Raw genomic sequence first — 24,060 nt, 5'->3', positions numbered from 1 at the left:
TATTCTTCATTTTTACACACTCAACAGCTTGCTGTTTTTCTAAAATGCATCCTCGTGCTGCATGCTAACTGTGGTCCCTTTACAATTTCAACTGCATTATAAAGTAACGTCATTAATAATAATAATAATAATAATAATCAACACATGACATGGTTAATTAATACCAAATTATACTGGAGGTTGATTTGGTTTAAACTCATGCTTTTATTATAATAGAGTTTAACCCAGTATATTAAAACTTACAAAGAATCAATTGCTTTACTGTAAAACTCACACAGAGGTTTGTCATTTTAAGATGCCTCAATTTGCCTTTTTGTGTATTTTTTATTTTTTTTTCCAGTGCTAATATCCCACTGATGAGGGTTGTCCAGTCGGTGAGGCAAACAACTCGACGATCCAGTACAGCAATTAAGGAAGGATGGATGGTTCACTACAGCAACAAGGACACTCTGGTACATATCCCGTAATTCCAATACGAAGGTCTGAAATCCAAATCTAAAGGACTTCTACTGGGAAAGAAAATTAACTTGAAGGTCCAAATCAATTCATTACAGGAATAAATTGGATTTTCTTTGCATCCTTTCCATAAATTACAGCAGAAACGTTGCTTCTGCTTTCTGTTGAGTAGCTTTTCTCCCAGCAGTTTTGACCTCGATCGCTTGGTTTCAGCCTTTATTGCGTCTTCTTTGTTTTGTTTTTTTCCCTCCCATATTTTAATGTGCCTGTGTGCTTTTGGGACTGTATTGGATGGAAATTGAAGACAGAGTCGACTCTTTCTGTCGACGCCGAAGCACTCAGCAAATATGTGGTGAATTCAGTCTGAAATTGGATTTGCTACCCGTTCTTTCTACTGATGTGCAGTAGCTACATTTGACCTTTAGAGAAATGTATTTATCTCTGTAGTCTCTTAGATTGTTCCCTCTCTGGCTGCACTTACACTCTTCCCCTTTTCTTTTTTTAAACCTTCTTTTCTTTTGCTTACCCTTGCGTCCTGTAGCTTATCTGTTGTGTTATCTTATGTGACCACTTCAGAGCTGAATGATGCGTTTTCATGCAACTCTTCCTCACTTGCTGTCCTTTTACCCATTGTGTTCCTCAGTGTTGTGTCTTACCTCTCCAACCCTAATCCCTGACAGAGAAAGAGGCACTACTGGCGTCTGGACTGCAAGTGCATCATCTTGTTCCAGAACAACACCTCCAACAAATACTACAAGGTACGCTTTGCTGATTCTAGACCTGTGCATGTGAATTGCACACTTTCTGTTTTCCTCACCATTGCATTGCATGTCACTGCAGGAGATCCCCCTCTCTGAGATTCTGGAGGTGCGTCCTGCTACCGACTTCACTCTAGTCCCACAAGGCACCAACCCTCACTGCTTTGAGCTCGTCACCGGCACCATGTGCTACTTTGTTGGGGAGGACCCCAACACCCTTCCCTCACTGTCCACCAGCAACCCCCAGGCCCTTCCCCAGACGCCCCCGTCCCCCAGCATGGTGCAGCCCAACAGTGGCATTGGGCGGGAGGTGGCAAACGCCTGGGAGTGCGCCATTCGCCAGGCGCTCATGCCAGTCATCTTTCAGGATGCCCCGCCGGCTGAGGGGCATACGCCGCACAGTAAGTTTAAGGATATAAAAATAAAAAGAGCTTAAATAAAGCACGCTAAGATGTTTCTTTGGAAACGTAGCTTGAACATTTGTCTGCATGTGGTAGTGCAGACAAATGTTCCAGTGGTTTTGAGGGACTATTCAGGAAATATGTTGTGTGCCATACCCAACCTGTGGATGTTGTTTCAGGACAAGCCTCTATCAGCATTTCTGTCTCCAACAGCCAAATCCAAGAGAATGTGGTATGACTTTTCACTCAGTTTTCTTTGCTCCATGTTTTTATTTATTTATTTTTTTTCCACCAAACAGCATTTTCACTTGGAGAAATCCTTTTCTATCTTGCAGGATATTGGCACAGTGTACCAGATTTTTGCTGACGAAGTGCTTGGATCTGGTCAGTTTGGTGTAGTTTATGGAGGTACGTGAACATACGCAGTCACAGTGACAAAGTTATAGGTTGCTGTATCATGTGAAAAACACCTATATGTACATATGTTTAACACAAAACAAGACAAACAAATGTAATGTCGGTACTTGCGTTTAAGAAGAAACAAATAAAAAAAAAGACAGAAAAATAAACAATACTGGACTGATGATTTTACTCAGGCCCTAACAGAAGAACGTCTGCTTTTCAAACATTTTAAGTCTTACATGAATAATTTCAGGAAAGCACAGAAAGACGGGGAGAGACGTTGCTGTCAAAGTCATCGACAAGCTTCGATTTCCCACCAAACAGGAGAGCCAGCTGAGGAACGAGGTGGCAATCCTGCAAGTAAGAACACACACGTTATGCCATCTGCTCGATAACATGCCTTTAAGAACCTTATTTAAAGTCTTAAAACGACCCGAGAACTGGCATTTTGTCATAGGCATTCTAGTAATGAATATAGTCGATTTAGTAAAAGAATATTGAAAGGTAAACTGATTCTTGATGCCTTTAGTGTTTGTTTTTTCATAAATTGCATTAATTGTTATCTGTATTTTTCTAATTTCTCCTATAAGTTTGCTTATTATTAATCATTCACCTACCAAGAGACGTAAAGATAATAAAATAACTACAGACTATCGAACAGTTTTATGCCAGACATTTTGACGAACACAAAACAACCTTTAACATGAAAGTGTGTGTTGCAAACAGAAAGTCATTTAAATCATTATCTGAATCAGAGGATAAGGCTTTACATTAAAGTACAGGAAACTATTAATAATACAAACAAAAGCATGGAGCCAAATGTTGTAATAATGGAGGTGACCAGCAGAGGGCACTGTGTGTTGAAGCTGGAGAATGCCCACAGTGTGTTGAGCAATAAAGACGAAGCACTAGCCAACTTAATGACGTCAATCTTTTACACACTGAAAACATTTGACTCGTACTCCTACACTGTAACCCGTTCAATAACTTGAAATATTATGACAAAGTCCATTTATTTAAACTTTATCGCAAAGTAAAGCACATGATGTAGCTTAATGACACACAGATTGATGTTTGAAAGCCTTTGTTCCTGTTGATTATGATGGTTTTCCGCTTACAGTTAAAGAAAACTGTAATCTTAATCATTTTCTAATGGTTAAGATTAGAAAATTTCATCAGACCAATAAAAAACATTTTAATGCAGAAATTGTTGCCTTTCTGAAAAGTATGTTTAATACCTGCTTAAAGGTTGTCAATACTAATAATACTAATAAGGTACTTTTAATCTGACAAACGAGCCTCACATTTCAATTTATTGATTATGACTGTATAGTTGCGCTGAGCAAGATATGAAGTGTGAATAACTAAAAATGTACAGAGATTAGTTTATGTTTATACTCTGTGCGGTTGTAGTTTTCGAGCTAAATCTGTTTTCCACTCTATTAATCCTCTGTTAAATCTGTTTTCCACTGCTAGTTGGTGTTGGTGTAAATGTCAGCTCTCTTGTGAAAGACATTGTGAAATATTTCTTTGGTTAGGCAGCGAGGGTTGTAGATGTTATCTGGGGACAGTAGAAGGATGACGTGTTTCAGAACACATCTGTTGATTTGTGGATTTCAATTGCAGATTATTTGAGCAGCACCAGTCTGTCATGACTAGAACCTGAGTTAGTTATTTGTTTTCACTGCGATCGGCCTAAAACACAACGATATCATAAGCAAATTTTAGGATGAAGTTTCCAGAACAGGTGGGAGTACACTCATGGTGTATAGATAAAATAAAGTAGTAGGCTTAGCACACGGCCCTGAGGAGCGTCATGGCTCAGTGTGTAGAATGAGGAGGAACTGGTCAAAGGTTTTACCTCTTATTAAGGAGGTGATGGGCAAGGAGCAGCACAGAGTCTGGGATGACGGTGTTGAAGTCGATGCTTTGGCTGATAAATCATATTCTCACATATCTCCCCTTGTGATCCAGGCGAGAGGGTTGGACCTTTAGGGTAATCAATAAAGCTTTCTTGGTTGGCATGAAAGTGGCCCAACTTGAAAGGTAGACCAGCCTTTTGAAATACTTCACTGAGACTTGAATTAGCAAAGAAGATGCAGCACTTCTTTTGTTTAACAGTTCATTTGGTTCAGGTGTAAACATATGCATATATATATTCTTTTAACCAGCAGGTGGCGGTAGATTCACTATTTACAGACCAGAGTTGACCAACTCAATAGTAAATTTGCTTTAGACAAAACAAATTAGGCAGGTATTAAACATACTTTTAATTAATTCCACTTTTCTGTGCTTCTGAAATTGGTTCGATGTACTATTCTAATCCTACATATGATGTTTTGATTAGCTTCAGGCTGAAAATCATTATAATTAACAGAACTAAAGTGTCAGCACGTGTGTAATTAATCTATATTATGATTAATTAGTCAGTGAATTACTTACTGAGGTAAAGGGAATTTTCAATTATATTCTAATTTATTGAACAGGTCTGTATAAACTAAGAACCCTTGAAAATGTTCTTCCTCGTCTTGTTTCACGTTATATTTCCTGTGGTTTATGGTTTCACACTGACATTGTGTCTGAATGTGCCTTCCTGTTTTTTGCATGCATGTGAAAGTCTGTTTTGTTTTTCTCTGTTACACACCTAAAAATGCATTCTTGCCATTTTAAACCCAACTTTATTGAAAAATGTTTTCCCACAGTTCTTCAATTCACTCACTTCAGTTTTTCCTCTCACTCTCCAAAGTTTTCAACACGTTTACGTTGCACACAACTTTTTTTCACCAAACTCTGTTTTCTGTCAACCAGAGCTTGCGACATCTGGGAATAGTGAACCTGGAGTGCATGTTTGAAACCCCAGAGAAAGTGTTTGTGGTGATGGAGAAGCTGCACGGCGACATGCTGGAGATGATCCTCTCCAGCGAGAAGGGAAGACTGCCGGAGAGGCTGACCAAGTTCCTCATCACACAGGTGTGTTTTTGTCTCCGGCAGAACAACAAATTGTAACTAAATGCTGTTTATGTTGCATTTCTGCTGTTTTACTATACTAGTATGGAGTACTGTAAAAAACTATTTGCCCCTTTTATAGATTTTTTTCTTTTCGGCTTTTTTTTTTTTTTTTTGTAATCTCAGCATCAGTGATGGACCGGATCGCGGCGCGCAAAAGAAAATGATTTACATTGTCAAACTAATTCTGGTAACACTTTGTTTGAAGTGGTGTTCATAAGACTGACATGACCTGCTATGAACATGAAGGAGTCTTTATGAACGTTTATGACTGTTGTCACGAAGTGTCACTTGGCAAATAATGACACTTATGATGCAAAATTGATCATTTCAATGGACTTTTAATACATGTTTAATGCAACTTTGCTTTAAAAGTGTCATTATTTACCGTATGGCACTTCATGACAGCAGTCATAAACATTCATGAAAACTCATTCACGTTCATGACAGGCGTCATGTCAGTCAAATAAAGTCTTACCCATATTCTAATAAGATTTTGTTTTCACTCTTTTAATATGAGTGAAGATAGACTGTAGTTGTCAAATGATAAGTTCTTCAAGAGATAAAAGTAACTATAGTCAAATAATGTGGTAGTTGTGTGATGATCAATGTTTTGCTTTGAGACCTGGATGACTTGCTTCAACTGGTGGAGCCAATAAATTTAGTATTTACCAGAAAATCTTTAGGGAAATGCTCAGTTTTTGTTCTGCCACTTTCTGGCCATCTGAGCTGTGCAGCATGAAAATGACCAGCAGTACTCATGTCCAAACAAGCTGAGATGTTGCTGAGTTACAGCAACATACCTAAACAGCCATGTGAAACATTAATTGCCCGTCGTAAGGCTTGGTGCAACCAAGGACGGTCTCAGAACGTCTTATGTTTGGATAATTACTTTTTCGCATGCATTGTTTTGGATATTTCTGTTTTTCTCTTAATAAATGCAGTCAAAATTTGAAAAGACCTTCACATATTTACTCATTTTATGTTTTCTGATGTCATAATTTGTTAGATGATCTTTAGGTAAAAGGGTGGGGGAGGGAAGCAAGAAGTGAAGAGTTTTGAGAAGCACACTTTCTGACATTTACATGTGGACAGCCTCATAAGTTATGAATTTATATTACATTTATATTAAATTTATATTATTATATTATATTAAATATTTATTGTATTTATAGTTTTCTTTGAGTCATTTACTGACTGTGTGGTCTGTGGCATGCTTTTCTGTGTGTGAGAAGATTCTTGCAGCTCTCAGACATCTCCACTTCAAGAATATTGTTCACTGTGATCTGAAACCTGAGAATGTGCTGCTCGCCTCAGCCGATCCGTTCCCGCAGGTACCCACACAAACAAGCAGCAGGGCTTATCTGTACAGTTGAAACCAGATATTTGTGCACACTGAGTAAAAAGACACATACAGGATTTATGTCTCACTGTCTCAAGTTAAATCAGACCAAACTTTCCTTGTTTTAAGTTGGTTAAAAGAACCTTTTTTTGTAACTTCCTCTAATTTCAGCAGCTCACATCTATTTGGTCGCCGTCAGAAATAACGGTCTTTTAAACCGTATGACTTTGGTCAAACATTTTGGAGATCCTTCCACAAACCTTAACTAGCACGTTTGAGTTAATCGGGGTTAAGCCAGTGGGTGTATTTTAAGGCCGCGCCAGAAACACACTCCTTTCTTGTTTCACATGATGTTAAAGTCCAAACAAATCAGAAGAGAATTGTGCAGCTGCACAAGTCTGGTACTTCTTTAGGAACAATTTCCTACTGAGTGAAGGTGCTGCATTCGTGTGTTCAAACAAATGTACGCAAATATAGACGTGGTGGGAATCTCCAGTCATCACACTGCGCAGGCAGAAAACGTGTTGCGTGTCTCAGACATGAATATATGAATGTGCAAATCGGCTCCTGCTCAAAAGCCAAAGACCTTGTGAAGATGCTGTTGTAGCTGGTATAATACAGAGTCTTTATCAGACAGTGAAACATGTCCTGTAGCGACATGGGCTGAAAGGAAGAAACCTTTACTTCAAACAAAACATAAAAAGCCAGATTGCAGTTTGTAGATGCACACATGGACAAACATTTTCATTTTTGGAGACTTGTCCTGTGGTCTGACGAAACTTAAAGTGGAACTGTTTTGCCGTAACAACCATCATTACGTTTGGAGGAAAAGCAGGGATGTTTGCACCATCTTAGCTTTGAAGCATTACATCGTGGAGATGATTTCCTGGAGGAGGTCCACGTCCCAAAATAGACGCCTTCATGAGGAAAGAACATTATGTGGAAATGTTGAAGCAACATCTGAAGACATCAGCCAGGAAATAAAAGCTTGGCTGCAGGATTGATCTCCCAAAAGGATATTGACCATAAGCATACGGCTTAAGTGGCTGCAAAGTGGCTTAAGGACAACACAGTCAGTGTTTTGGTGTTGCCATCACAAACCCTGAAATATGGAGAAGTTGTGGGGAGATGAAAAGAAAGCATTTGAGAGACGGCGTACAAACCTGACTGAGTTTCACCGGTTCTGTCAGGAGGAATGGGCCAAAACTCCAGCAAACCTTACAGTGAGAAACGTGAGGAAAAAAATCCACAAGGTTTGACCCAAATCATACAGTTTAACCTACAAATATCCCTGGTACTAACCAAAGATCTTTCTACAAAGGTCCTTGTAATTTGAAGGAAGTTGCAAAAAAATATGTCAAAAAAAAAAAAGTTGCCAATAAGTTTTCTAACATTTAGCAACAGAAGTAATTTTGGTAATTGTGACTGACCTAAAATGAGAGTTTTGATCTGTTTTAACTCCAAACAGTGAGAAAAAAAATGTGTGTCTTTAGTTTTAACTGTATATAACACACTAATTCACTCTTATTCTAAAAATCAACTGATTGGTGCAACTGATCATCTCCTCGCTGATTCCAGGTGAAGCTGTGCGACTTCGGTTTCGCACGCATCATCGGCGAGAAGTCTTTCCGTCGCTCTGTCGTCGGCACACCGGCCTACTTGGCCCCAGAGGTTCTGCTGAACCAGGGCTACAACCGCTCGCTGGACATGTGGTCGGTCGGCGTCATCATGTACGTCAGCCTGAGCGGCACGTTTCCCTTCAATGAGGACGAGGACATCAATGACCAGATTCAAAACGCGGCATTCATGTACCCGGTCAACCCCTGGAAAAAGATCTCCAAAGACGGTAAACGGGAAGGGGATTAATCAGCAGTGGGGTCAACTGATAAAAGTTTAACGTTTGTCTTTTTCAAAAACCACACACAGAGACTGTAGGTCAACCTTATTGGCATTTTAGACGATTATTAGTTGATTGATATTATTAGTATTATTAATCGCCAACTCTATGTGAGCTGTGCAAGGCATAAAGAAACTCAGACTTTTCTGGAACTCTCTGGTTATTACTTTTCGACACCTTGGTGCCTCTGACTTCTGTGGTTCTATTTCTGACAGTCAGGCTTTGTTTCCACACTTTAGTGGACACGTGACATGAGGAAGTTTTAGATTTAAATGGTGCACAAGCAGTAAGAAGGCAGGAAATGACTGTGGTTCTCACAGATAGAACCTGGCATCTTTTCACCTCCCCCATGAAAGTGCTGCTCCAGGAAAACCACCAGAGACGGAGAGGAGACATTTGTAACTGCAGACCTTTCTGGCTCCTGCAGAGGCAACATTCACAGCTTTAGAAATTTAACCACCTAGCCTCAGCCTGTTTTTGTCTTTGTCACATACCTATAATATCCTAAATACCTGATCAACTGTGTCGTGTAAAAACTCTTAAGTTCGACTCCACAGCAAGTCGATATCTCTAAACGGTAAAATCAACAGAAATGTTAAACTAGGATTGCCAACTCTCCTTCTTCCAGTCTGAGACCGAAGCTTTCAATTTACGCTTTTGTTTAGATTGTCATTTGATTTGTTCAAGAATTAACACCTCTGACCTGAAAATGACTTCACAGCGGAGTTGAGTACCTTCCACCTACAAGCTGGGAAACCCAATTTGCTAGTTGTGGCGCTCACTGCTGTTAGCAAAACAAGACTGTATTCGTCTCCAATCCAAGGTTCACGCACTAAAGAATATGTTCACAAACAGAGGCTGTACAGTTCTATAAGTGCCAGGAACAAGCTGATAGAGAAATTACAACCGCATCGTTTACAATATTTTACATGTGCGGCAGCCATTTTGAATACAGAAATCAGAGACCTATGACTTTCCCAGTCCTAATTTCAACCTCAGTGAATGTTCTAGCTGTATTTCAAAAAGGAAATTCAGAAAATCCAACATCCCAGCACCAATAGAAGAAACAATAAAAGCTGAAGGTTTCACGCTCTGAGGCATAAAATCACATTCAACACTGGAACAAGAAAACAAACTTTACTCTGTTGCCATAGATAAGATTTTTTTTTTCTAAAGCAAAATGAACGTAAGGTTCAGCGGTCAGACAGAAACCTGCAGATCAAGCACGTCTTTTGTCTCTCTGCTGACTTTTTTTTTTTTTTTCCAGTTCTGGGATTCTCCTAAGTACAATGAAAGTTGCTATTGTTATTTGGTATCGCGATGAGTTTCATTTTAATAATCTTAATAAACGATCTCACTATTTTTGTGTTTCCAGCTACCGACTTGATCAACAACCTGCTGCAAGTCAAGATGAGGAAACGCTACAGTGTCGACAAAAGTTTGAGCCATTCCTATTTACAGGTAACTTAAAGAAACCATTCATCTGATCTCACACACACATTTCTGAGAGAAGTTGATAAAAGTAGAAGTTTTTTTGCTTTATCCAATTCTTCAAACGTTGGAGAACAAAAGCTTTTAAAATCATGAGATCTCCTAGTAATCTGTAAACTGTTAAATTATATTTTTCATATAAATCCAAAGGGTCTGCACCTAAAAAATTGGAAGTTCAAGGCTGATGTGTGTGCATAGTGGGAAAATAACCTGCTCTTATTTTGCAAGCTTGCTCAGTCGCCAAGGACTGCATAGTCTTCATTTTTATGTAGCAAAGGTTTAAAGATAAGAACCCAAGTGTAAGCAAAAAGAAAGTAATATTTTACATCGAAAGTTATAAATTAATCTGCATGTCAAAAATTGCGAAATAAATATTTGATCCACCTGAAGACTCACTGGAATCACACAGATAAAACACTAGTTGATTCTCTTTATCTCGGCTTGTTATGTGTGATAAGCAGATTATCTGCAAAATCAGTTTCCCCCCCCCCAACCTTTCCACCATCAAAGTGTGAGGTCAACGAACTGTGAAAAGACGTTGGTACAATCTGCACCAGACTGGAGTGGGCTACATGGGCATTAGTAAGAAGATTTGTGATAAACCCGCAGCTGTTGGAGCCATAATTTAGCAAAAAATGAAAAATAAAATGACCATCTGTTTTCCCTGGTCTGGAGTCCCATGTAAGATTTTGCGTCATAGCATGTGGATAACAACGAGAAAGGCCGAGAATGCTGCTTGGTCTCCATTATGACACTTTAATGCACTGCGCTATTTTTCTTATGTCTAACTATATATCATGCAACTGTCTATACACACGTAATAGGTCCAAATTTTGTCTTATTCCACAAAGGTTAAGTTAACCAAAAACACTTCTCTTTCCTAGGCAAGCCTGCAAAATAAGAACGTTATAATACATCATCACCTTTCTAAAATAACGCCCTAAAATAAGTCACTTTAAAAAGATCACCACCTCAAAATGACTTAATTGTTTTAGTAGGTGTACAGGAGAATGTAGGCGACATGATTATAATGTGTTCATTGCCTTTAAAACAAGACCCGTAGAAATGGAAACATCTGTTAGTACAGGACAGCACATGCATTTATTAATCTGTTTAGGTAATCATAAGATTAACACTGTCGTGTACGACAATGGTTATTTCAGCGTAATGTTTCTTGCCAAATAAAACCACACGCCCAACCTAAACCGCTTATCTGATGGCGCATTCTAAACCTGGAAGGCCTTTCAGCCTCAGTCTCAACTCGAAAGCTCTCACTAAAACTGAATTTCCGTCCTCCTGCTCGTCTCCCGTTGTTTCAGGACTACCAGACGTGGCTGGATCTGCGGGAACTGGAGACCAAGCTTGGCGAGCGCTACATCACCCACGAGAGCGACGATAGCCGCTGGCAAATGTACGCCACGAAGCACAAACTGTCGTACCCGGCTAACTACGTACCACTTCCGCCTGCGTCAGCCTCCGATGACGACGATGGCGCGGAGGACTCGGACATGAAAGGCCTCACTGAGAGAGTCAGCATCCTCTGACCACAGAAACACACTCCTGACTCTTTTTTTTTTTTTTTTTTTGAAGAAGAAGACAGCGCAGTCTACCTGGAGTGTGAGGAGACATAAACATTTGCAGAGAATATACGTTTCTATCGAGAACGTTGCTCTGCCGTTTGAACCTCGGAACCTGCTTTGTGTCGGCTTTACTCTGCACTAAATTCAATTTCTTTCTCTTCTAACCAGGAGTCCTCAGAACTGCTTATCGCTCACCTCTGCTGTTATTGGTTCCCTTTCATCCTTTGAATGTTTGTGGGGTGGGGGGGTTTAATCTGGAAGGCTACCCACTTCGATTTCAAATTATGTTTGATTCACCCAGCAAGGTTTTAGAGACTCTGAAAAAGTCACACTTAAACTGGTAAAATCTTGTTCCCTCGCTGCAAGATCACAGCAAAGCAAGAAATAGCCTTGGACCACAAACTAAAGGTTTTTTTTCACCGCATAGTTAAATATAGATGAAGCGGCCTATAGTCTGATTAGAACTGCAGGAGATCCTAATGTGTGACTTCAAAAAAGTGGCCTTAATATTCTCACCATGTCTTTTTAAGCGATGCTTTTTTACTCTAACAAAAGACTTTCTTTGCTGGTGATTACTCAACTGAACGCAGGGAAATCAAAGCCATTTTTACTCTCAAATGAATTCCCATAAATCCATGTCTTGCAGATGAAAAAGCCTTAGCAATTGGAAGTATTGATCTATCAAGAATGTACTATTCATAGTAATTGCCACCAGTTGGGAGCAATAATAGACTTACGGGGGGAACATAGCAAATTATAAATGACACTGTGAATTTGAAGGAAGTCTAAAAACTAAGCTGCTTTTTTTTTTCCCCCCATTCCAATATTTCTTCCTTCGGCTAACAGATTATCAGTCTTGTGTCTAAGGAGTTGTCACTGAGTTGTGAAATTGCTCCTATTGTGTTGAGACTCTGACTGTCATCAGTCCCTAAAATCAAGCAGTCAATTGAAATCACGATTATAGCACGTCTTCACAGCTGACTGTGTTGTTGTCGAGGACGAGCGGATAAATGGGAACGTCTCGTCACAGCAGCCAGACCTTCACCACAACCACAAACGTCGATGTATATAAAACTTAAGTGGAAGGAAGGGGGTAGGTAGTTTTTGATTACTTTTCCCAAAAAAAAAAAGGTCATAAAAAAACGCATTTGTATTCACTGCCTCTGAATAATACCTCCAGGAGTCGCCTACCAGGTAAATAAAGTCCCCTACATGTGTAATTTCATCTTAAGGGCTTCAGAGCTTTGTGAGGAAAATATTTGTGAACAAACGGCACCATTTTGGAGAACATCTCACATGGTACTGTTCAGTCCGTCATTCATAAAAAGAAACAGAAAATCATATGTGCAAATGATTCAAGACATGGCTGGAGAAGCAGTAGGTGGTGCAAACATCCACAGCTCCGGGCTTTTGAGTAGTGTGGCCTCTACGGGTAACAGACATATGTTGAAAGGAAACTATAAAACATCCAGTCTGACTAAAAATGAGCTGCATGGTGACAAAAGGACAAGTTTCACTCAGGATGCGCAAAGCTAACACAGGAATTTGCAGCTGCGTTGCTGTGAAAGACCAGTTTCCACGAAACAGATTCGTGTCTGTATTAAGATTTTGAAACAAGGTATTTTGTTTCCTCCATTTCCCGATTATTTACTGCTTTTGGTTGGTGTGTTACATAAAATCTCAATACAATACATTGAAGGTAATGGTTGTGATGTGACAAACTGAAAAAGTTTAAAGGCATATCAGTTCTTTTGTGTTGTAGTAAAAGTGCCTGGGTGGACAGGACGGGTTGGCTGACTAGAACTAATGTGCATGTAGTTAAACTACATTTTTTTTCCAATATGTTGCATGTTTATTTTTTTGTGAAGTACAGTTATCTCAAGGTGTTTTATTTTATTTTTTTTCGGACATGCTGTAGTGATGATGATGGCCTATTATGGAAAACATGTAACCGGAACTTTACGTAGTTGTCAAATGTGTGTAGATCGTGTACATGTTGTTTGAATGACGCTCCTGGTCTTTATATCGAATAATGCAGACTTAAACTTTATTCTGTCTGTTCTAGAAATGTTAATAAATCGTTGACATACCCATCTATCTGTGAGTTCATTTTAGGCGTTCTGAAGCGAAAAGCTCCACAAATCTGAATGCATTTTGTCTGCTGGAGGCTTGTGTAAGAAATGCCGTCAATCAGGGTTTTCTTTACATGGAGATTCTCTGAATAGAACATAACAAAGGAATGAAGAGCTTTCACGCTGCAGCAATGAATTACTTTTCACCTTGCAGACTGACAGATATATACATATATATTTTATCTCTGTGAAGAACAAGTAATATACTTGATGTGTCATGGTAATTTCTGTTCGGGTAAACTGACAGGAGTGTGTTCTCATAGGGACCCATCATGGATTTAATTAAAGATTAGGTGGATTTACACAAGCAGGAAAAAAAATTACAATTAAAACCAGCTTTTGTTGGATAAAGGCAGAATCGTATATAAGCGGGCTGAGTGGAACTCAAGAGGACCCTGTGCCTGTAGAGGCAAGCGGAGTCATTTATTTTCCATTCTCTGTTGGCCACACTTCAGCCGATTCTAGTGAAAACGCATCCTCCAACACCGCATCCATCATCGTTGGCGGAGTGATGCCAAATGATTTTCTCCTTCTCACCTTCTGTCTTCCTTTATCTCCTTCGAGTGTAGGTTAGTTTTGTACCTGAGCCCCAGGCGGCACTTTAGTAGCCAATTGTCTGCACTAGCAAGTGAAAGCAGAGACGCCTAACTTTGTAATCAAAAGATCCTTATCAAGGATTAGACATGGAAGAGGAAATTATACAAGACGGAAAAACCAGAAGAGACTGCCAGCTTCAGAAACCAATTATTAGTCTTGAGATATAAAAGGTAGATGAAGGTATTCTTACTTTCATACCAGCCACTTTTTGTAACCCTCAAATCAACTATTTTTTTCCCCTGATAAACTGTCAGAACAGGTTATTTAGGGCTCTATATTTATGTTTCTGTGCATGCAAATCTTGACTTTCTCATGGAAAACTGTTCAGCTCCACATTATTTTGGCGTAAACCCTCTCAGTGCTGGTCTCTTTGGTTGAACGGCGCCTATATATTTAATTGCCTATTCTTTAAAACAAATAATTTGTATTGTTATTGTTTCTGTTGGACACCTGTTTGGGTCTTGACCCTATGCAACTATGTAATTTGATCATGCGAAAGACCATGACAGGAGTATTTGAACGGATTTTTACCAATCTAGCAATGGTTTCTGCTTGTTCAAGTTGAGCTAATTTGTCTGTGAACGTGACACACAACTAGGCGGGGTTCGTAGACTTTATTTATTTACAAAAGTTGGAAATGGCTAGCTTAGAAATCACCTTTCCTCCTCCCTCCTGATGTGTTGATCAAATTGCTGACTTTGCCTCAAATTACACCACATGATAAAATGGCAAAAATACACATGACGTCTCTCAAGTACACAAGAATTCAACCACACAAAGAAACTTGCTAAGCTACTGAGAAAAATATATATAAAAAGGATGAAACTAAGCTACTGAAGGTGAAAACAGTATATATATATATATATATATAGATAGATAGATAAATAGAAACAGAACTGGTGATGAAATGGTGTCACAGTCCAGTATATCGTGCTAAAAGATCAAGAATTGTACTGAAGAGTTTTGTTTTTGAGGCCAGGTTTGTCAGCTTGAGACCAAATTACCATTTGAATATTTGAAGTGTGAATGGTTACTTGAATGTATTTTTTTAATCATTAGTTTCAATTTCTACTCGAGTAAAAAAATACACTGAAGTAATGCTGCTTTTACTTGAATACAATGTTTTGCTCCACCACCCAAATCTGTGTAAATGCAAATGCCAATGTACAGTCAGTCAGATTTCTCCCTTTTGTTTCATTCCAGTTGCAGGATTGGGACTTGAAAGGATTTTGTTGATGTCAGAAAAAAGGATAACATCTTTAACTTGGAATGCAGATTAAACAGTAAATAGTTTTGGAGTGTTTGGTCTAATGGTCCTGAGATAACTATCAGCTAACAGAGTGAATAAACAACAGAAGACAGTTGATACTGTATTTATGTAACACGATCGCATATTGTGATTGCACTTCCGTTCCCATCCATTAGTGCCTGAAGCCCCAACCTGCAGCTGGTAATTGCATTTACTCATAATGCATTTTGAAATAACATGAATTAGCAATTTACAAACGTTTGGAAAAGTAGAGTGCTGTATGTTAGACACATGGCAAGCTCCAAATGACCCGTTTTCAATCACAACTCTCATGTTATAAAAAAAAAATTAAGATCAGAGGTGTCCAACAGCAACAACAATAACAATACTAATTGTTATTTGTATTGTTATGTAATCATTATTATTCTTCCATGAGAGGGGAGGCGAGTGACTGAATGTTCTTGATTTTGTGGTGGCACTGGGCCTGGGAAACTTGATGGGGATGAGGATCAGAGAGTTCAAACTGCAATGTTTTGGTCCAATACAGACCAGAAGGCTGTTTCACTTCAGTAGGGTAAACAAACCCAGGATAAGAGATGAAACCAGGCTTCACGTAGTGTCATCAGTACATCTTGGCTTTATCCGCTTCACATGAGAGACGGCAGGCTCAAATCGTGGCAGCGGCGGCTACTGCGGCACTTCCAGTGATGGCTGCCGTAAGGTGCCACGGGCTGCTGCGACCTGCTACTGGCACCTGGATGCTTCTTTGCATTATGAATGAAATCAGTAATAGTATGCACACTCTGAGCTGAACAGAAGATGCTCAGCAAAGCCATCTGAGCCTCGTTATGATTGAAGCTTTCATTCCGTAATAATCTGCCTTTAGTCGTTTCATGAATCTGAAGCTGCAACCAGAACCCAACTTCAGCTTCGTCCCTAAAGGGCGAATCCAGTCAGTTTGTTTACGTATGACTGGCGTCCAGCTTCCGATTCAGGAAAAGCCTAAAGGGCGATTCCACCTAATTTTTCACTACTTTTCGCATATTTAATCTACTCTAGTTAAAAAGCTACAACACCAAGACACTTCAAACCGAATTATTGGACTATTTCTGAGTTATTATCGTGGGGTAATCAGTCATCTGATAGTTTTGATTGTGTCTCTACTGTGTTGGTCTGAATGGTTTAAAGGGCCGTTTTCATGCGCAGTTCCATCGCAACCTGACACAAACAGACATAAACATGCAGTGAATAAATCGATTTTCAATTAGTTTTTTGCACCAAAGAATTAATAATAAACACATTTTGTCACAGGAAGTGCCTCATTAGCTGCCACTGCCATGATTTGAGCTCGGCGGCCCTGCTGCTTCACACAGACCAAAGCGGGCTCAGGAGGTGCGACTAATGTCGAACCGGGCTTCAGTTTAATGAGCATCAACAAATTTCTTTTAAAAGGACATGAAATCAATCACAGATAGACTGATGCTACGCGTTACGCCATACCTCACACCAAACGAACAACATCTTTTATTGGAGGATCGATTGAATTCATGACTAGTCCAAAAAATGTGTCATTTGTGTAATTATCTCAACACATGCAATAATCTGTTAGCCTGGTTTAGAGAAGACTAGCTGCACAGGATAAATCACCATGGTAACTTATGCGGTGCTGCTTTTGTGAAACCTTATTGAAGCTTCCTTAAGCCAGGAAATCCAGAAAATCCCAGCTTAATCTGGTATCTTAGTTTTGTGAAACAGCCCTCTTGTATTAATTTCGTCATTAAATACACACAGTAGTTTTAATTGCTGACGAAAACACAATGTTTTCAAACAAATAAAGTTCTTTCATTTTAAAATGATGGTTTAACTTTCATGTGATGTGCAACCAGATAAAAGACCTCTCCAAACTAATGTCCTGGCATGAATTTCAATCTCAGCCCATATTGGTAATGTACCTGTACAGTACGTTAAATTAAAAAAGTTTGGATGAAAGTCTTTACCATGACACTTGTTGCTTTGTTTGTCTGTCCAAGTGATTTGAATCACGTATGATTTCCCCCTCCTACTTGTGACAGAAACTGAAACTCATTGCAAACAGGTGGGTAGCTTTGTAGAATTACCGTGAAAATTACGAAGAATGTTTTGTATGACATTAAAATCCAAGGTTTGTTCATTTTAGATGCTGTCTGCGTCACCGTCGATGCGATCTGGCACACTTTCACTATGTAATCGTCATGTTTCATGTTATCTGCTTTCTGTAGAGTCACACCACAGGGCGGTGGACTCATCCTGGACCTGTTTTTGACTACATTGTAAATAACAAACATTACCTGAAGCTGAAGTTTAGTAAAATAAAGGATGTGGTCATAGACTTCAGGAAACCACCCTCCTATACCAACAATGATCAAAGTATTTTAAGTGGAAATATTTACATATACCTGGGTGTTACGTCCACCAAGGGCACAACATACTTGAGGACACGAGACAAAAGATGAGGGTTCAATAAAATATTTTATTCATAAATTCTCTTCACTTTGTTTTTCTTAATTCAGGTTCTTCTGATTTTCTGTGAAGAAAATAACATTCAAACCCTCAGATCCCGTGTCCCAAAGAAAAATAAAGAAAACAAAACCCCAAAAGTATTAACAGAAAATTGGACCTGGTGAGCCGGTCAAACAGAACAAAACGGTACAGCAGGGGGCCAACCCTATACAGGGCCTTCGAAGCCCCTACTAGTACCGGACTAAACCAAAAAGAACCTAATGCAAAAGAAAGATCGAAAACAGGACAACCGGTCCCACCAGGCCAAACTCACAACGAAAAAAAAACAAACAAAGGTTAACAAAGATACCGCATGGCAGGCAGGAAACCTCAGCTGCGGCCCACAGCAGCTGGTTCAGCACACACCACACCTGGAGGTGGTGAAGCGAGCGGAAAGGCGGAGCCCAGGCGGGAATGGAGAGGAGGCTCTCTATTGCCGAAAGCCAGCCTATTTATAGGCGGACCAACAGCACCACAAATTAACGTAATTAAATGACCAAAAAGAAATTATCCAAACGTCAAAATATATTTACAAAAGGTCATTTAATCAAGGTCTATAAGAAAACAAAAAAAAGAAATAGACAAAAATCATAATGTGCCCGAACCTGTAGAGTCACACCACAGGGCGGTGGACTCATCCTGGACCTGTTTTTGACTACATTGTAAATAACAAACATTACCTGAAGCTGAAGTTTAGTAAAATAAAGGATGTGGTCATAGACTTCAGGAAACCACCCTCCTATACCAACAATGATCAAAGTATTTTAAGTGGAAATATTTACATATACCTGGGAGAAGTCAAGAACAATTTTCTCACCGTCAGTCAACACACTGCAACAATATACAGTACATGTTGATTTTCTTTAAAGGTTTGAAAGCCCACACTCACTATATTCTAATGGAGAAACCTCGACACAAGCATATTCACACACATTGACACACATAGATCCACTAAATGCATCTTGCAGATACCGTGAGCATAACGCATGTACCACATGTTATTTGCTGATGTGGTTTCTTAGATTTGTTTTGTTGTTTTTTTCTCTTCTCACACCCTATAAGTCTATCCACCCCTACATGCGGACAGACTTATAGGGTACTGGCGGATGTTCTGTTCTCGTAGCATAATGACAAACAAAAATGTGAAGCTAATGATTTGATTTCACTCCTTTCTGCTTCACATACCTCAGGTATGTGTGCCTGCTCACTGTAAATAAACATCTGCAGCAGATGTTTACTTAAGATAAACTTTGCTGCAGGCTTCTTTCACCACGCTGTTTTTGTACACGTGGGTCTCTAGGAACCGTACAGAGGCATTTCTGCTATCTGACAAACACAAGTCCTGTCCCAGCGTGTGCATAGCTCCTTACATGTAGATCATTTAACGTGTGAACCTTTGGAATCTGTGGAAACAGGCACTGGGAATGATCCACAAAACCTGGGACATGGGTGAAAGACTTTTCACAGCCTGTAGTAAAATGGGTAATTACGTATTTTATCCCCGTCTGCCCACGGGCAAATGACTTCCAAGAACTGAGTTTCTTTTCCTCATTCAGGAGCATGCATGTTTGTAATATCTGTAATAATGCTGGAGCTAACTCCGCCCGCTACTTTCCGTTACGAACGTGTAAGATCACATTTCCAACTCCTCCCTCCGTGTATTTCCCCTCCCTGGTGGTAATTTGTTTCACCCACTCTGCCGACTTGCTGCTGACATTAAGTTGCAGCTGCTTCCAGGAAGTCATAAATAAGGGTAAAATTAAGAGAAATTACAAAGACAAAGGTCCACGTACTTTGGGGTAATTGCTTTACTAGCTAGTAACGTTCTCACTCGTTGAGGTGGACAATGTGAGGCTGTAGAGACTGGATTTTAAATTATGAGGATTTTTTTTTTCTTTCTCTTTGACGAACATTTTCTGACCAACAGGGACAGAAGCTGAAACATCTGTGGAACTTGTACACTTTTTGACCGGAAGACAGATTTTATTCTTCAAACACAACTCTGAACAAAAACAGGTGAGGTTATTATTGACTAAAGTTATAAATATGAAATATATAGCAGAATACTTATATTTATATATAAAAAAAACATCTTAGAAGTTGTAGCACAAGGGTTAAAACAATGCTAATCTTGTTTTTCTACTGTTTAATCTGTTTGCTCTAATTAAAAAAAAAAGCTTATTTTGTTACCTTAACAGGACATGATGCCTGGCTCTATTGTGTGGTAATGTTTGATTTTCTAGTTTAGTGTTTAGAAATTCCCAGAGCAGGACACTGAAATGTTTCAGATTACAGGAGAAGGCTGTTTGAGAAGATGACGTTATTGATTTTGACTTTAAAATAATGGGTTTTGCTTTGCCTGGTCAAGCAGTGAAGCTCTAAATCAAACATGTTTCCAGTTTCTAAAAAAGGAAGCATTACTCACCTACACCACAAACACTAACATAACTATGAAACGGAAAGGCAGAAATTTTGTTTTTGTAAAAAAAAATACTGCGTGATAAAACTCTGAGAATTAAAGACGGATGCTGATAGTTTCATCCATCCATCCATCCATCCATCCATCCATTTTCTGAACACCCTTGTCCCTCAGTGGGGTCAGGAGGGGTGCTGGTGCCTATCTCCAGCTAACGTTCCGGGCGAGAGGCGGGGTACATCCTGGACAGGTCGCCAGTCTGTCGCAGCTGATAGTTTCAGTCATTTTGATTTTTTTTACATATTCTACATAGTTTTACATGTTCTTTTCGTGTTGCTGAGAAACAAACTTTGTAAGCAGACTTTCCACCTGCGTACCCAGTTTGTGTCTCAACAACACAAAAATAACATGTAAATGTAACAAAATAATTTCCAGCAGAATCTCCAGCTTTTGTACATATGTTAATTTTTCTATTTCTTATTAACATTGTGATTTAAACACATAGCCCACATCCCCCCAAAAATAAAACTGCCACACACGAAATATGCCCGTTTTTGTAAAGGGGGAATACCAACATGTGGTTAGTCATACAGTCTGACTATTACAGCCGAAAGAACAGCCAGAGTAAGGTTTTACAGAAGTTGGAAAAAACCTTGCTGTAATACCGTACAAGTTTCCAATGTGTATTTCTCTTGGAAAATGATTTGAATGAATTTGTGAATCAGACCACCACAAAAGCAGCTCCACATTATGACTCATCTGATGCTGCACTGATTCTCCGTTATTGGGTTGTGGGTATGTTAATTCCATTACAGGCGCCCCGGGCCTGTAAACAGAGCAGTACAAGCCAGATGGAGGAAGATAAAAATAGTCAGGAGATAAAAAATAAGAACATCACTGATCTCTAAGAAATGAGAAGTACAAAAACATTTCAACTACCTTATTATTCCCAGAATCAACCCAATAATATTGTTTCTGATGCCTATGCAAGAAAGTTTTTTTAAGAATTGCTGAGCAACATTAATAGCATTTTCGAAGCGTTGGTATTGATGATGTATCCACAGAGTAAATCAGGAAGACAATAAAAACAATCTATTAGCATGATGGGTCAGGTTTGCAATATTAAATCTTTCAGCCAGAGTCAACAACTGAATACGTCTTTGTCACTTCAAATTAAAGCTGGACAGCAAATTAAACTGTCAGCCTGTCTCTGTGAGCATACATATAAATCAGTAACTGAATCTGACAATGGGTTGTTTATCTTTCCACAGAATTACAAATATGCACAGCGAAATTAGATTCAGCCTGTATTAGAGAGTGATTGGTGGACACAACCTGTTCAGACTCTGCAGCCTGTCTATGCTGTCCAGAGTGGATGAAAGGTTGCATTCAAATATTTATTATGTGACAGTAATATGCAGCACACCAAAAAGGGACACACAACATGAAGACACACCTTTATATAAATGCGTTTTGTTTTCTTTATCTTGCAGGCGAACTTCCAAAACCAGACAGCAGCTGAACGCTGAGGACACAATGAATGTCACACCCACTCCAAATTCTACAAATGGACCATTGTGTGTTGATATCGAGGACAGTCCTGTCAGCGACATCTTGATGACTGTTTACATCTTGGCTTTTATCTTCGGTTTGACTTTCAATGTGCTGACTTTGTATCCAATACTCCAGCAAGTAAAGCAGCAGAACGTTTTAGGGATCTTCCTGCTCAACCTGTCAATATCTGACTTGCTATTCGTCTTCACCATGCCCCTTTGGATAAATTATTACCGAAATGACCACAAATGGGGACTGGGTGTGAAATCTTGCAGTGTAGCAGGATTCTTCTACTACTCCAACATGTACATCAGCATCTATCTGCTGTGTTGTATCTCTGTGGACCGCTGCCTGGTGGTCTGTTGCCCACTCCGCTTCAAGCCCCACCGTACATCTCGATACGCCTGGGTCCAGTGTGCCATGGTTTATGCTGTGGTTACGATCATACACGTATTCATTCTGATTCATGACGACTTACCAGATGCCCATGATGACACACACAACAGTGACCGTTGTTATGAGACCTACCCAATGACGCCTAATGTGGCTGTGTTTAATATGATCAGAGTGGGACTCGGCTTCATACTACCACTGCTCGTATTGGGAGTGAGCTACTGGAAGGTGCTGGCCACTGTGGGAAAAAGTCCTGGCCTGAGTGCTCAAGCTAAGAGGAAAGTTCGTCTGCTATCCTATGGAGTAATTGGCATCTTCTCAGTTTGTTTTGCTCCCTATCACATCCTCCTCCTTGTGCGCTCACTTGTCCGCTTCTTCTACTCTGAAGAATTTCACTGTAGTTTTGAAAAAACAATGCACTTCCACTTCTCCGGCACTCTGGCGCTGTCCAGTCTGAACTGTGTCGTGGATCCTGTGCTGTATGTTCTGGTCAGTAATGTTGTAAGAGATAAACTGATACTTTGCTGCAGAAGTCATGAACAGAAAGGGACGGAGGACTGCAAGCTGACTTCGTATAAAAAAGAAAGCTCTAATAAGGGTGCCTTGATATGAAGGGCAGACTGACTGTGATACATAATTTGTTTGTATGTATGCACAATATGTATTAGCCCTTACGACCTCAATTACAGAGGAACTGCTCATTCTTGTGATACAGATGGGCATTTGTGATGTAAAGAAATAAGATTGTATCAAATGTTTTCATAAATATGTTCCCTGCTCTTCTATGTGACTTGTGAACTAGTTTAATTCAACTGAAAAGCTGAAAAACCTGCAAAGAGGAAAACATAAAAAGATAAAATAGCACCAATAACCATATAAGTGTGCACACCCTTATACTTCTTACTATGCACCTTTTGGTGTTCATTTAGTCCTACCGTGCATGTATTATCAATTGTAGCTAATCTGATTAACCTGAAGCTCAGAAATTGTAGCTTTTCTGCTTTTGTTTTGCTTCAGAACTGAGCAGCAGGCTTCCTCGAGGAATCTATTCTAGCATTGTGAGACCAAGTTTAATATAATTTTTCACTTAAAACCTTAAAACCAGAATTAAAAACTGAGGCAAAATCTGTTGGATTATCTGGGAGGTTTGTGAAAAAAGATCTGGTAGATTCTGAGACCCGTTTTGAGGCAGAGTAAGGAAATATTGGTTTGACAAGGAGTGTCAATGCTGTTATTGAATCAAAAGGTGCTTCTTCAAAGTGTTATTTATTTTGCATAGTCACCCCAACAGGTTGTTGTGGTTTGATGTTTAGCATTTTTGCCCAAGTAAAATGCTATGTTTTAAAAGAAAAAGTTGAACTTGATAAATGTGACAGTACATTTGAGAACATTTTGAAAATGTTTCACTTACTAACTTAAAAAATGTCCTGAAGTTTTACCGAAAGTGTGGACGTCTAGGTGTCTGTTTCTCCCACGCTGTACAGTATGCATAGAGGAAGAGGGCTGCCAGATGTTTTTCTCTCAGGGCTCAGCAATTGCATTGTAGTCTTTTGGTTTAATCGCTCCTGAGGCTTCTCTAAGTGGCAGACAATTTTTGTTACACGCTTACAGTGAACCAGCCTTTTTTTTATTTATTTTATTTTCATTCTGTACGTGTGTACCATGCAGTTCTTGAAGTGTAAATAAAATTATGCATGCAATTTCCACCACAAATTAATATCGAAACTCTTAAACTTCAGAGACATGTTGCAATAGAATAAAAATAAATAAACCACTGGCTTGAACAAGTGCACTGTGTTGAGGTTGTTCAGTTTTTGCAGCTGGCATTTTAATAATTTCCAAATGGAG

At 39.3% G+C, this 24,060-nt stretch overlaps 2 protein-coding genes across 3 annotated transcripts in view; both read left to right on the top strand.

The window, feature by feature from the left end:
- The window catches only part of prkd2 (protein kinase D2), a 45,546-nt gene extending 32,120 nt beyond the window's left edge, over window positions 1-13,426 (top strand). For both annotated transcript variants that reach the window (XM_007549430.2, XM_007549431.2), the window contains 11 exons: window positions 341-452; window positions 1,137-1,214; window positions 1,297-1,615; window positions 1,795-1,847; window positions 1,951-2,023; window positions 2,271-2,377; window positions 4,826-4,987; window positions 6,259-6,357; window positions 7,944-8,211; window positions 9,638-9,723; window positions 11,073-13,426. In XM_007549430.2, the coding sequence (XP_007549492.1) occupies window positions 341-452; window positions 1,137-1,214; window positions 1,297-1,615; window positions 1,795-1,847; window positions 1,951-2,023; window positions 2,271-2,377; window positions 4,826-4,987; window positions 6,259-6,357; window positions 7,944-8,211; window positions 9,638-9,723; window positions 11,073-11,297 (1,582 nt within the window). In that variant the 3' untranslated portion in view covers window positions 11,298-13,426. The remainder of the gene's footprint in view (window positions 1-340; window positions 453-1,136; window positions 1,215-1,296; window positions 1,616-1,794; window positions 1,848-1,950; window positions 2,024-2,270; window positions 2,378-4,825; window positions 4,988-6,258; window positions 6,358-7,943; window positions 8,212-9,637; window positions 9,724-11,072) is intronic.
- A 6,114-nt stretch (window positions 13,427-19,540) lies between these two features.
- gpr184 (G protein-coupled receptor 184) lies at window positions 19,541-24,001 on the top strand. The gene is made up of 2 exons (XM_007549428.1): window positions 19,541-19,865; window positions 21,759-24,001. The coding sequence occupies exon 2, from the start codon at window positions 21,802-21,804 to the stop codon at window positions 22,822-22,824; it is 1,023 nt and encodes a 340-aa protein (XP_007549490.1). The 5' UTR covers window positions 19,541-19,865; window positions 21,759-21,801; the 3' UTR covers window positions 22,825-24,001.
- Window positions 24,002-24,060: the final 59 nt, after the last annotated feature.

Source organism: Poecilia formosa, unplaced genomic scaffold (genome assembly GCF_000485575.1).
Source record: "Poecilia formosa unplaced genomic scaffold, Poecilia_formosa-5.1.2 Scaffold31, whole genome shotgun sequence".
Taxonomy (NCBI): domain Eukaryota; kingdom Metazoa; phylum Chordata; class Actinopteri; order Cyprinodontiformes; family Poeciliidae; genus Poecilia; species Poecilia formosa.
This window is presented reverse-complemented; position numbering and strand designations above follow the sequence as displayed.